This window comes from Sinocyclocheilus rhinocerous, unplaced genomic scaffold (genome assembly GCF_001515625.1).
Source record: "Sinocyclocheilus rhinocerous isolate Xijiao unplaced genomic scaffold, SAMN03320098_v1.1 scaffold115, whole genome shotgun sequence".
Taxonomy (NCBI): domain Eukaryota; kingdom Metazoa; phylum Chordata; class Actinopteri; order Cypriniformes; family Cyprinidae; genus Sinocyclocheilus; species Sinocyclocheilus rhinocerous.
Window position 1 is genome coordinate 2,225,207 of NW_015650001.1, and position 14,273 is coordinate 2,239,479.

General features: G+C 36.7%; 2 protein-coding genes across 2 annotated transcripts; both read left to right on the forward strand.

Annotated features, from left to right (window-relative positions):
- The first annotated feature begins 3,533 nt into the window (after positions 1-3,533).
- On the forward strand, positions 3,534-8,886 carry LOC107711160 (adhesion G protein-coupled receptor E2-like). The gene is made up of 9 exons (XM_016516097.1): positions 3,534-3,707; positions 5,301-5,384; positions 5,658-5,807; positions 5,891-6,043; positions 6,154-6,300; positions 6,410-6,532; positions 6,851-6,894; positions 6,983-7,102; positions 8,650-8,886. Exons 1-9 carry the CDS (start codon positions 3,680-3,682, stop codon positions 8,884-8,886), a joined length of 1,086 nt encoding a protein of 361 aa, XP_016371583.1. The 5' UTR covers positions 3,534-3,679.
- Positions 8,887-8,939: 53 nt separating this feature from the next.
- On the forward strand, positions 8,940-13,414 carry LOC107711239 (CD97 antigen-like). Its single transcript, XM_016516188.1, has 7 exons — positions 8,940-8,973; positions 9,368-9,535; positions 9,629-9,695; positions 10,753-10,844; positions 10,977-11,145; positions 12,079-12,174; positions 13,218-13,414. The coding sequence occupies exons 2-7, from the start codon at positions 9,378-9,380 to the stop codon at positions 13,257-13,259; spliced, it is 624 nt and encodes a 207-aa protein (XP_016371674.1). The 5' UTR covers positions 8,940-8,973; positions 9,368-9,377; the 3' UTR covers positions 13,260-13,414.
- Positions 13,415-14,273: the final 859 nt, after the last annotated feature.

Genomic DNA, 14,273 nt, shown 5'->3' on the forward strand with positions numbered 1-14,273 from the left:
GTGACAAAAGTGTGGCATTCATAGATCTATCCAGTAAATATGACTTCAAACATTTTTGAGGCACTGCACAGTATGTTTGTGTAATTTTCTGTGTTTCTGTTGGATCCACAGAGCTACAGACATGCGCTGTGTACAAACAAATATTTTCTTCCATTTGGACTTTTTTGTTCTGTTCCTGTTTCTAGTTTTGTTTGTAGTCCTTTTGTAGCTCTTGTAGTTTCCCTCATTTCTCCCTGATCATTTGCTCCTGTGTCTAGTTAGGTTTGTTATCCCCTCTGTATTTATGCCCCAGTGTTTGTTATTAACATATGTTGGGGAGTTTAATAGGGGAACCCAATATTACTTTACATCCTATCAGCAATTTAAGGAAAGGAGGAAAGGGAAAGGACGTGACGTGTGGCCAAGTATGGCTACTGAATTTGTGCTCTGCATTTATCCCATCCAAGTGCACACACACAACAGTGAGTAGTGAACAAACACACACACACACACACACACACACTCAACATGGGGCAGCCATATTGGTAGTGGGCAGCCATTTTTGGTTCAGTGCCTTGTTCAAGGGTCTCCTCTCAGTCATGAGTATTGAAGGTGGAAGAGAGCGCGTTATATTCACTCCCCCCACCTACATTCCCTGCAGTTACCGAGACTCGAACCCATGACCTGTGGGTTACTAGTCTCTAGTCACTAGACCAGGGGTGTCAAACTCAATTCCTGGAGGGCCACAGCCTTGCACAGTTTAGATGCAACCCTAATTAAACACACCTGATCCAGCTAATCAAGTCATTAAGGCTTATTTGAAAACTACATGGTATGTGTGTTGGAGCAGGGTTGGAACTAAACTATGCAGGGCTGCAGCCCTCCAGGAACTGAGTTTGACACCCCTGCACTAGACCCTCTAAACATTAGGCCACGCCTCCAAAAATTCAGCACCTCTGCAGAGTCTCTATTATGTAAAAGAATGAGAGAGATATGAGTTAATTTTGACATGTTTGGCAGACCTGTTCCATCTGTTGTAATTTCCTGTTCATATCCTGTTCTGCCCATGTACTGTTCGCTGGTGTCTACAATAACATAAGGCTGCAGAGAAAGCAGAACTGAATGAATGATTCAAATAGAGATTCAACTGAACCTTTCTGTATTCATATCAATCATGAATTTAAAAAAAAAACAATCCTTCAACAAAGCAACACAATGTTTAAATTTTATAGATTTCTTTCGAATGACTAGATTTGAAGAAAATGAAAATAATGTGTGCTGTCACAATGCGTGTTGTGGGTAGATTTTAAAGGGGTCATCGGATGCCCATTTTCCACAAGCTGATATGATTCTTTAGGGTCTTAATGAAAAGTCTATAACATACTTTGGTTAAAATTTCTCAATGGTAATGGTGTAAAAAACACCCTTTTTACCCTGTCAATATCAGCTCTGTTTTCAGCACGCCGTTCTAGTCCGTGTTGCTTTAAATGCTAATGAGCTCTGCTGACCCCGCCCCTCTCTTCCGTGGGGTGACGAGCAGACTGTAAACTTCAGCCGCGAAACTGGCTAACTAGCACATTATTAGGAAAGGCGATTTGCAAAGATTCATAAAAAAAACCTTATACTCACTTCTTCTGTAGATGAAGCTGGATCATGAATGATTCGCGCGAACTTAAACGCATTTAGGCTGATCGGGGATCGGCGCATTCCTTTCAAAAAACGAAAGTAACGTTAATCCTCTGCGTCTTCAGCGGCTCAGATGTCGGGAGTAAATGACGACTGCTATGTTCATTATTACATCCAGCAACAAAACACCTCAATCGCTTAATCGGAGACATTCTTGTCTTCCCCTGCACCAGAGTCGACACAATGGCTCACAGCTCACAGCTCACTCAGGGCGGGACTAAGGTAAGACGGCCGTGTTAATCAACTATCGTGGGAGCGGCCTGTGCAGGACTTCGTCATTCTGACAGGAATCTCAGAACAGCCTGATTTGAGAAAAGGGATTTATAAAAGGGATTTTTATCATTATAGGGTGGATGTGTACACACACTTCCAACACACATTTATGTTCAAACAACAACAAAAGTGATTTTTGCATCCGATGACCCCTTTAACAAATTGCTATATGGTTGCTAAAGTTTACTTTACTCACCCCCCCCTTTTTTTGGCTTCAAAATCTCAACCACCATTCACTGCAATTATAAAGCTTGGAAGAGCCAGGACATTGTTTAATATAACTCTGACTGAATTCATCTGAAAGAAGAATGTCATATACACCTAGGATGGTTTGAGGGTGAGTAAATCATGGGGTAATTTTCCTTTTTGGGTGAACTATCCCTTTAAGAACTTTACAATGACCAGTATCTCGAACAAATCTCTTGCTTCATACCTCAGCTTGGATGTTTGTTTATGAATCCCAAAATACATAGCTCATCATAGTGTATAATATGGGATTGTCTTCTCCATAAAAGAAAACATGCACTGAGCTGTCTTATACTTTATACTTGAGCACTTATACTTTTTGCTTTGAGAGTGCGCTTACTGTACGATGTTGAGTAGGTTGAGTAGTCCTCATTTATTTTTGGGTAGCGATACAATCTCTCCAATGTTGACAACAACATCAATTTTAAAATATGATGTAAGAAGAAAGTCATTTTTCTTCCACAATGCTTGTAAAGCTGCAATATCAAAGAATCAATCAACAGGTCACAGCAACACCAGAACTACACAAATGGGTGCCATTGTTGAGAGGTCTGGGACATTAGCCTACTTGTTGACTTGTCCCATTTATGAATCTAGCCCAAAGGAACACAGCTAGAAGACATTGTTTGAGCAAATTTAACTTTGGACAATGTCAGTACAATGTAACATTAAATCTGTCAAACAAACATTCCCATAGGAACCTCTGCATATGAATACAGGCTAAAGGTTATTTTGGCAAATGCATTTTTGGGATAGGAACACTGGAGTATTGTTAACCTAAAACAATACTAAAAAAACATGTATGTGTTAGAAACTGCATTGGTGATAAAATATCAGCACTGAAAGCAGAACGGTCTCCTTGACACCTTCATGACAACACGAAAACAGGAAGTCACACGTACAAATGCACACATGCATCTTCAGTATTAACCAGCATAGAGTATTCTGAGTTACATAAATAACTACTGTACATATATAATAAATGTTTCCCCCCCCCATCAATGTTTAAAATGCTGCATTATTAAACTTATATTTAATTTACAACTTTTCCTGAATGCTTTATGTGTAACATTATCAATATTAATAATTGAACTGGGTTCAGCAAAACACACTGAACAGTAGTTTTTTGTTTTTGTTTGTTTGTTTGTTTTTAATGCTACTTAATGAAATAGAAAGATCCTGCGAACAGATTAACATCCAAGAAAGAGTTACTCAACACTACACTGACATCATGAAGCCAATTTTCATTTTCTTGCAACTTTTTGTCCCACTCCCTCCCTCTCGGTGTCAACCAAAGCAGGGGGCTGGACCAACAAAACTCTTTCAGGCACTTCAGGCTTGTTCAGCATTAGAGTCAGCGAGAGAGACACAAGACCTAGTCTGAGAGCAAGACTGAGAAAAGGAGGCATTCAAATATAAAAGTTGCTCAGGATCAAACCATAAGCCATTTTCATTATTGATTTTTCATTTTGCGAGTTTCTTTCACTCTTTGACCATGAGGCACAAGCATCTGCTGAGTCTGGGTGAGTCACGCTTCAGATTTCTTCAGGATTGAAGTTTCCACTGATGAATGTAGAGACAGATGTTTGTATGGAGCCACTGTGTGGTTCTGCTAAATGAAACGTTGCCCTGCCAACAACTGCGTAATCGTTGCAGTTTCAAAGATAGAGAAACAGTAAATGGGCATGAAAGGAAACTGCCACAGATAGGAAAATCTGATGTCACAATAGGGTAGTTTTTATCTGAAGCAGGGCCTGTGAGCTCCAGTAATCTGGAAAGCACCAGCTGAATGTGACTGATGAATGGAGAAGAAACACAACATCCATTTGTCTTCTCAGAGGGTTTTGCTCCTGCTGTCATAGTCTTAAGACATTCTGTTTAAGTGTTTGGGAAACAACCGTGAAGTGAAATGAAAGAAGTGATTTTGGGGAAAGATGCAAACTCATTAACCTTTAAAGACACTGCAATAGTAAAACTGTATAATCAAAATATTGTGAGTTCATGTGATATTGTGAGAAAATGACAAAAAAAAAGTTAAACTGAAAAATGAAGATTCTGTCATCATTTACTCATTGTCGCTGCAAACCTTTATGGCTTTATTTCTTCTGGGGAACACAAAATAATTTATTTTGAAAAATGTTGGTAACAAAACCACTTTGATAACCATTGATAGAAACACACTTCAAAATGTCCTTTTTATGCTCCACACAAGAATGAAAGTCATACAGGTTTGAAACGACTTGATGGTGAGTCAATTATGACAGATTGTTTTATTTTGGGGTGAACTACTTTAAATCGTGAAGTTACTTGGCTTTGATTTTGACAATGGAAAAATATTGGCGGAAACCAAATCAGGACAGGAAATCCAAGGTGTTTTCATGTGTCCACAGCTGAGAGGCTCAAAATAATGAGCAAGACCACACCTTAGGTTATGGCTGAGTCACCAATGTGATTGTAAAAGTGTTACGGCACTTTTTAACAGTCTTCTGGCTGACCAAGCCTGTGGTCAAAGCATGTGACAGTGCGGTGATCTGTATGCTGGTTCTGTTAAGTTAAATCTGTTAGCCACAGTACTGCACAGCACCCCACCCATAGCTCTCGAGCAGTGTACTTCCTGACTGGCCATCATCTCAATGCAACTGTCATGAACAATGAGTGGAAATAGAATTAGCGTAATAGAATTATTTTTTTCTTTGATACGTCTTCCAACTTTGTCTTCTAAGACTGTTACTCCTAATAAATTGAATGCCAAGAAAGCCATTATAGGCAATAAGTAATTTTGGTTAATTTTAGCATGTCTTACCTATGAGATTAGGATGGGTCAAAATGTGGCTCAGTTTGACATGCATGAGAGCAATATAGTCAATGTTACCATTTCATTACATAACTACTTTAGTCAAATTGAAAATTATCATGAATTTATTAATTTCTTTACATTTTAATTTCTGAATGCCTTTGGTTTGACTTTTTACAATTCCTAAAACTATCTGCATATTTCCAAGTTAACATAAAAACATCTCAGATTAACAGTGTGGTCTCAGACTTACTATATGTGCATCAAACTACACCAAAGACACTAAACCTGCAGTAACAGACTTTTTATTTTCTGCTTATAGTTCTTCTGTTAGCACTGACAGAGAACATCCTGATGCAAACATCCTGCGTACGTGGATATGTAAAGCGCAGTGGAAAGTGTGTAGGTATGAATAAAAAAGCGAACATATATGATACTCTGATGTCAGGGCTTAACAGGATTTTACTTGGGTTGTGCATGCCAACATTTATACAAGATTCACACACACACACAAATAATAATAATCAAGTTTTGTTGATATTGTTCTATATTATTGAATAGCTGGAAATTATATTGCAGATATAGGACACATTCATGAAACAGCACTTATTAATGCATTTTAAATAAAAATCAGGAAAAGGTGCTATGGTTATTCAAACTTTCTCTGTCATTGTTATAGAGGACGATGAGTGTGTGCCTCAACCATCCATTTGTGGAAAAAATGCAAGATGCATCAACACTGTTGGCAGCTACTACTGTCAATGTCATGAAGGATTCACAACTCATTCAACTCGTAATTTCACACAAGCGGATTCAATTTCATGCAAAGGTAAAGAGAGCTTGATATGATGAATCTCACATGATCTCTGTGCAGCAGAGAAAACATCTGAATCTCTGTTCATCTCATTTCAGACATCAATGAATGTGTGGTTGGCAGCGCTGATTGTGGTCCTAATACAAAATGTGTCAATTCTGAAGGAGGTTATAATTGCACATGTAAAGCTGACTACATTTCCAGCAATGGAGAAGAAATATTTAATGCAGGACAAGGAGTTCAGTGTATTGGTATCAAACAATTTTATCCTACGTATTTTTTTGGCCATCTGTTGCTTGCAGTCTAATATGAGAGTTTTCAGTTGACATGTTTTTGTTTATTATCTGTCCCTAAATTACAGACAGAAATGAATGCAATGATCCCAGTTTTTGTGGAAAACACGCATCATGTCATAACACTGCTGGAGGTTTCTACTGCATCTGTGATGCTGGATTCAGACTAAAGTCAGGAGAAACTAACTTCACTGATACAAGTGAACTCTGCGAGAGTAGGTCCTTTCAAACCTTTCAAGTTCACATTTTGACACATTGAAGTTTCGGTTTATTTTTGAGAAATCTAATATCCTTCTCCAAAATGCTGTTTTGATGTTGTTGAAGGTGTATGTGACATTGATAAATCTATATGTGGAGGAGGAGTCTGCAAAAACAGCAAAGACGGTCATGAATGTTTGTGCAGCTTAGGATTCACCAACTATGGTCACAAACAAATGAAATGCACAGGTTAGAGTTCTCTGTTAAAAGTTTATTTTGGTTCCTAAATATCTCTTAAATTTCATGCTTTCCCATAATTCATAGCACAAAACAGTTGCATGTGTTTGCACCAAATATTAATATTGTTGACGTAATTAATATGTTAACCATTTTAGGTTACCAATTTTTTAAGTGTAATATTGATTCTTGTTTAATGATCTGTCTTGCACACACACAATCTGTGCTACTGGTCTGAATATCAAATGTGATCACCTAATCACAACCATACCTTTTCTTGTGTGATATTGCTTAGTTATATTTTGTTTATAGTTTTGTTTTGTTTTTTAGAGCTAAAGTGCAACAGATTATTTAGTGAGAGCAAAGCATCCCAGGTACTGTGTAACTTTTACTAGATTACTGTAACCGAATATTGCAGTCATTCATAATGAACCAGAATGCTGATTTCTCTTTTCTGTGTAGGCATCTACAGAGTTCGCAAAACTTGTCTCTTTGATGACCAACAGCTGTCTGATACTGAATCAGAGTGATTCTGTCAGCATGAAGCATTTTACACAAGGGGACGGAGAAAGATTTTTGCAGGTGATAAATCAGTCTGATTTGTTAATCAGTTTTATTGCAAAAATACACAGGTTTGGCTATATATATATATATATATATATACCCTTGTGAAAAGGAGCACTTAAATTTAAAGAATATTTTTAAATACTTTTATGAGACGCAATCTCATATCGACCAATGCAATATAGCCTACCAAGCGCAGAGCAAATTAGCATAGTCGCAAATAAAGAATAAAGAAATAAAGAAGCCACAGTACGTTGAAAAGAACTGCAGGCCAAAAATTAAGGGTTTTGCAAGAAGTTTGATAGAGCATAGTTTATGACATGCTTTTTCGGGCGTTAAATAATGGCACAAATACTAGTAAATACCAGTAATTTGACGAGCGCAAACGTTAGTAAAACGAGTTGCGTGATTCATTTGAATAGCTACTCTCCTCCCATAAATTTTTCATTTGAAACAAATGCATATTCTGTAAGGTCAGGCACAAAAATAACTGTCCACGCCTTTTCGGCGCTAATTTGTCACTGCGCATCTTTAGTAGGCTAAATCCTGACAGTACTACTTTAACGCCAAAAGACGGTTTACGCTGGCGCAAGCTGTTAGTAAAACTGGCCATACTAGGGCCTTTCGCACCGCGGGAACCTTTTCATAGTACCAGAACTATCTCCGCGCCGTTCTCAAGCTCACTCTAGCCCGCCATGTATAAAAAATAGTTTATGACATGCTTTTTCGGGTGTTAAATAATGGCACAAATACCAGTAAATACCAGTAATTTGACGAGTGCAAACGTTAGTAGAAATAGAGTTGCGTGATTCATTTGAATAGCTACTCTCCTCCCATAAATTTTTCATTTGAAACAAATGCATATTCTGTAAGGTCAGGCACAAAAATAACTGTCCACGCCTTTTCGGCGCTAATTTGTCACTGCGCATCTTTAGTAGGCTAAATCCTGACAGTACTACTTTAACGCCAAAAGACAGTTTACGCTGGCGCGAGCTGTTAGTAAAACTGGCCATACTGTATGTGTGCAAATGACTTATAGGCATGCAGTATATAACCTATGGCCTGTATCCTTTTCCCACTATCCTGTGCGTTCCATTCCGAGACAATTAACAAATAAAACAGTGTTTGAAAGTTAAGGTCAGTTTTTGTATAAATGTATGTTTTTGAACAACTTTTAAAATTAGTATTGTAGTAATTAAATATTTGCTTAGTTATCACCAAATCCCTCTCTAATTAGTTGTAGATCATTATGCTTTATGCTACCTCAGATGTTTGACATTAGTCTCATCAGGTTCCTTCATGCGCAAACGCTGCCTGCAAAGTCACTGATTTGCTACCTAAGCTTTCGGACGCAGCCAATGATATAATATAGGAGGATAGTCATACAGGATTGTGGGCGAGGGTCAAAGGTCACACCCTGAATAATTGCAATTTTTAATGATATGTGCAGTGCAACAGAGGATTAAAATACATGCTGCAAAAAAGAGAAGAATACTTAACGCGCTCACACTCTAACTGTAAGTTAAAATCTGTTAAGGAGACTCTTCATTTTCTCTCTTAACTAGGATGTATACGAGCTGCGTCTGGTCACACTGGTGGGACTGCCGCTGTCTCTGATCTGCCTCCTCATCTGCATTGTCACGTTTTACTTTGTGCGATCCATCCAGAGCACACGCAACACCATCCACCTGCACCTCTGCATCAGTCTCTTCATCGCCTACTTTGTGTTCGTCGTGGGCATCACCCTCACAGAGAATAAGGTGAACTGCGGCTTCACACAGGGTTGGTTTGTCTGGGTCTGATAATAAACATCCTGAGTGTTCACTTCCTGTCCTTCAGGTGGGCTGTGCAGTCGTTGCAGGCATTCTGCACTACTTCTTCCTGGCTTCCTTCTGCTGGATGTGTCTGGAAGGAGTGCAGCTCTTCCGCATGGTGGTGCTGGTCTTCAACACAACACTGAGACCCATCTATATGTTTGCCACTGGTTATGGAGTTCCTGTTGTTATCGTTGCCATTTCAGCCACAGTGAACGCAAGTGGATATGGCACCGATAACTAGTGAGTTTTAGGCATTACTGATGTCTTTGCAGACGCTAATTAGAATTTCAGGTTTGTTTCTGATGGTATTAAGATGTTTTTCTTTATCTGTAGCTGTTGGCTCAACATTCCAGATGGCTTCATCTGGAGCTTTTATGGGCCAGTTTGTGTCATAATTATTGTAAGTACCTCTTAACATGGCACTTTCCACAAAATATATTAGAAAATAGGATCTCTTCCTGGCTTCCTTCTGCTGGATGTGTCTGGAAGGAGTGCAGCTCTTCCGCATGGTGGTGCTGGTCTTCAACACAACGCTGAGACCCATCTATATGTTTGCTGCTGGTTATGGAGTTCCTGCTGTTATCGTTGCCATTTCAGTCACAGTGAACGCAAGTGGATATGGCACCGATAACTAGTGAGTTTTAGACATTACTGATGTCTTTGCAGACGCTAATTAGAATTTCAGGTTTGTTTCTGATGGTATTAAGATGTTTTTCTTTATCTGTAGCTGTTGGCTCAACATTCCAGATGGCTTCATCTGGAGCTTTTATGGGCCAGTTTGTGTCATAATTATTGTAAGTACCTCTTAACATGGCACTTTCCACAAAATATATTAGAAAATAGGATCTAAGAGTCAAGAGCAAGGCAATGAGGGAAGGCCAAACTAAACCCTGGACCCTGGACCACAAAACCAGTCATAAGGGTCCATTTTTCGAGATTTATACATCAGCTGAATAAATAAGCTTTCCATTGATGTATGGTTTGTTAGGGTAGGATAATACCTGGCCGAGATATAACTATTTGAAAATCTGGAATCTGAGGGTGCAAAAAAAATCAAAATATTGAGAAAATCGCCTTTAAAGTTGTCCAAATGAAGTTCTTAGCAATGCATATTACTCATCAAAAATTAAGTTTTAATATATTTACAGTAGGAAATTTACAAAATATCTTCATGGAACATGATCTTTACTTAATATCCTAATGATTTTTGGCATAAAAGAAAAATCAATAATTTTGACCCATACAATGTATTTTTGGCTATTGCTACAAATATACCCGTGCTACTTATGACTGCTTTTGTGGTCCAGGGTCACATATTTTATTGCATTAAAAAAGTATATAAATGGGTAAATGGCTTTCTACAATACAATGATGTAAAAAGGGTCCCAATATTTTTTGTTGTCGTGTGTCACAATATTTAGTACCATACAATGTCTGTCAGAATTTTTAGGAATGTTGCATTTTATCCAATGGGTAAAACATGTCATTGTTACATTAAATAGGAATTTCTTCCTAATTTAATGCTTAAAATAGTATAACCTAATGTATGTTGATTCAGTTATTTTGAATATTTAAATAAAAAACATTTAAATAAATAACAATAAAACCAATTAATTCAGATAATATCATTTTTCAGTGCAGGTAAACTACTTATTCATGTTACTCTTATTGCTTATCAAATATATTGTATTAAGTAGTTCTCAAAACAAAAACCATGAGTTTGTACTTTAAACAGCATAGTTTATGCTATTATTGGAAAGTGCCACATTACCAACAATCAAAAATCTCTTAAAAGAAATGTCAAGAATTAAAGCTGTTGTTTAAACTTTACGTTTTGCCTGCTCGTTTCAGGTTAATGTATTATTCTTCCTCATAACAATATGGAAGCTGGCAGAAAAGTTTTCCTCCCTCAACCCAGACTTAGACAGTCTACACAAAATCAAGTGAGAAATGTTATTAAACCCTCACTACCAATCAAAGTTTTTGTTAATGTTTTTGAATGACATCTCTTATGCACTTATGCGTTTAGTATTTGTAACAGTGTGCTATAAGCAGATCTTTATCTCCACCTACAGGGCATTTACGGTTACTGCAATTGCTCAGCTGTGTATCCTTGGCATCATGTGGGTGTTTGGCTGTTTTCAGTTTGATGAAAACACTCTGCCAATGTCATACATCTTCACCATACTAAGCAGCCTGCAGGGGGTGCTGATGTTCATCCTGCACTGCTGGCTCTCAAAACAAGTGAGTCCTGTTCATCTCATTACAAAGATGCAGAGTTTAGCTGAAAATATGGAATGATCAATCACACTTTGACAAAATATTAAGCCAGGGACAGGTAATAATAAAACAATAAATGTTGACACTGGACAGGGAATGATAAATAGAACATTAAAATGAACACTAGAAAAAAAAAATTGCAGTTCAGTTATAATAGCAAACGTTTTTAGTGAGAGGTGGCTGGGTTTAAATTTGCAATTATTAAATCAAATGATTGAAAAATGACTGTTATTATTAATATCATATTAGTAGTTTTAAGTTTATGTTGTTTGTAAAGACATCCGTTATGTTATGTTGATTGTTGACATCTTTTTTCCCTATTAAAAAAAGTAGTCAATAGAATTTAATTTGTCACTTGCTAGTCAGTTTCAGGGGCGGTTTTATAAGGGGGCAGAACCATTTTCATTCTAGAGAGCATCCGATTGGACAAAAATCTGTGTTCAGAGGGAATTAATGATTATGTATATAGGCCATTTTAACAGAATACCTGTTTTACGGCTGACCAAATGAATCAGACAGCGATCAAGTGAACGGCCTTAAGCTCTGCAACTGATCGTAAGTAAAGTGAAAACACTATTTATCAGCACGGTAACAAAAATTGGCAATTCAACATATTAACTTATTAGCACAAAACACAAGATACATCTTTTTAAATACACATGTAAATGTAAACTAATCTAACACAAAAACACACACACCAACAATGTTTCTGCACCTTTGATATATGAAGAGCTAAGATCTTACAGAGAATATTAGCATTAGTTGACTTCAAAGATCATAAACATAAACTAAAAGCCGCTAAACTCTCACAAACACATTCGTTATGATGATAAATTGATGATCATAAAAATGCACTCGCTATTGTCTGTGATAAATGTCTCTGTAATTTCCTGACAGGTGAGAGAGGAGTATGCCAAATTCCTGTCCTGTATCTGTGCACCACACAAGAGGAAATATTCAGAGTTCACCTCAAACCAAACAAGCAAACTGCAGGTAAACTCAGTCTCAAAGAGGAGCCGGTTAGCTCTTGCTTTGCGAATGTGTGCACAGAATTTGCCCTCAGGCTGTCCAAGATGTAGATGAGTTTATTTCTTCATGGGAACAGATTTGGTAGCATTACATCACTTGCTCACTAATGGATCCTCTGCAGTGAATGGGTGCCTTGTAAGAAACAAATTCATCATTAAAAGTTTTCAACCATTGTTTCTGTCCATAATATTACTTTCTCCAGTAAAAAAAAAAAGTTATCTTGTCTGAATCAGGGGAGAAATATGCACAGATCAAGCACCATTTATAAGACAAAACAGTCTAAAACAAACAAATACATCAGTTGATTTTGATGTGAGAGGACAAGAGGGGATGGACTTTCACCGGCAGAAGTGTTGTTATGAATTGTGGACTGGTATTTTGGCGTGAAGTAACACTGTAAAGTTAAAATGCCTTAATGATGAATTTGTTTGGTACAAACATGCATCTTTTCACTTTGCAAGATGTTAACTGATAAATCGTGTGGATTACTTGTGGATTATTGTGATGTTTTTATCAGCTGTTTGGACTCTCATTCTGACGGCACCCATTCACTGCAGAGTATCCATCGGTGAACAAGTGATGTAATGCTAAATTTCTCCAGTTCTGTTCCTACGAAGAAACAAACTCATTTATTTACATGCTGGATGGTCTGAGGGTGAATACATTATTTTTCAGTAAATTTTCTTTTTTGGCTGAACTATTCCTTTAACATTTTAAGACTATTAAACGTGTTTACTTGCTGCTTTGACATCATCATCAATCAGGTCATGAGTTGAAGCGTACTCATTACAATAATAACACGGATGTTAAAGATCACATACTAACTGCACGCTCAGAAGGGAAATAGCATTTCTCATTTGCATGTTTGCTTTCTGAATGCTTAAGAAGAGAGGTGATGAGCATTGAAGCATTTTAGTCAAACTGAGCTGTGTGTTTTCCTAATAACTAGTTGTGACTGAATATAAATGAGCTAGACATATCATCTGACTGTCTGCACTCTTTCACAGGCCTCCAGGAGCGATAATCACACTGGTGAATCACACATTTAAGAGGTCATTTCAACAAACCATTCAGTTTTTCATCTGTTTGCAAGTTGGAGTGTCACATTATTTCTCTATCTGCTTTCTGTGGAAATGTTCATAAATTGTATTTGGGGAATTCTTCTTTTAGGGGAACTTTTCTTTCCCTTAGGATCATTTTATATATAAAAAAAATGTTATCATTTTTAAATGCTTTTAAAGAAATCTTTATTTTTCCAGGACATATTTTAAAAGCATCTCTCTTTTTTTTTTTTTGCTGCAATTTCTCCTTAAAATCAAGAAAATGAGTTTCCCAGAAGACAAAATAAGTTCAATTTACCCTGATCTTCAAATTCAAAAAGTTTTCACCTCCAGGCTCTTAATGAATTGCGTTTCCTTCTGGAGCAATTTATTTATTTTTTTATGTCTAATGTCTTAAGCGGAAATTATTTATTTTAAATTCAATAAAAATCAATATTGTGTAATATAATTTAAAATTAATGTTTTCTATTTACATATGATAAAGCGTGATGATAAAGCTGTATTTTCAGCATCATTACTCCAGTCTTCAGTGTCACATGATCCTCCAGAAATCATTCTAATATGCTGATTTGATGATCAAGAAACATTTATTATCATTATTTAACAAAATATGTATTTAAAATTTAAATTATAAATGTCTTTACTGTCACTTATGAAAAATATGTGTCCTTGCAGAATAAAAGTATTAATTTCCTTTTTTAAAAATGTGCTAACCCCAAATATTTCAATAGTAGTGTAAATAAAATCCTAAGAATGTTTTATAATGCTTTTAAAAGTTTTTATTTACTTTTTATTTAAAAAAATTTTATGTACAATTTATATTTTTTAAAACAAAAAATAACCATCACCAATGCTGCTGTCATCAGTTATCAAGCAGGCAGATGATTGAGGTTTTTCCCAGGATATAGAATATTAACTTATGAATGAAAGTATATGCTTTTGTTTTCCATATCATTATTCTGCATAAACTTTTTCATGATTTGTCCTGAATATTTAGTTATG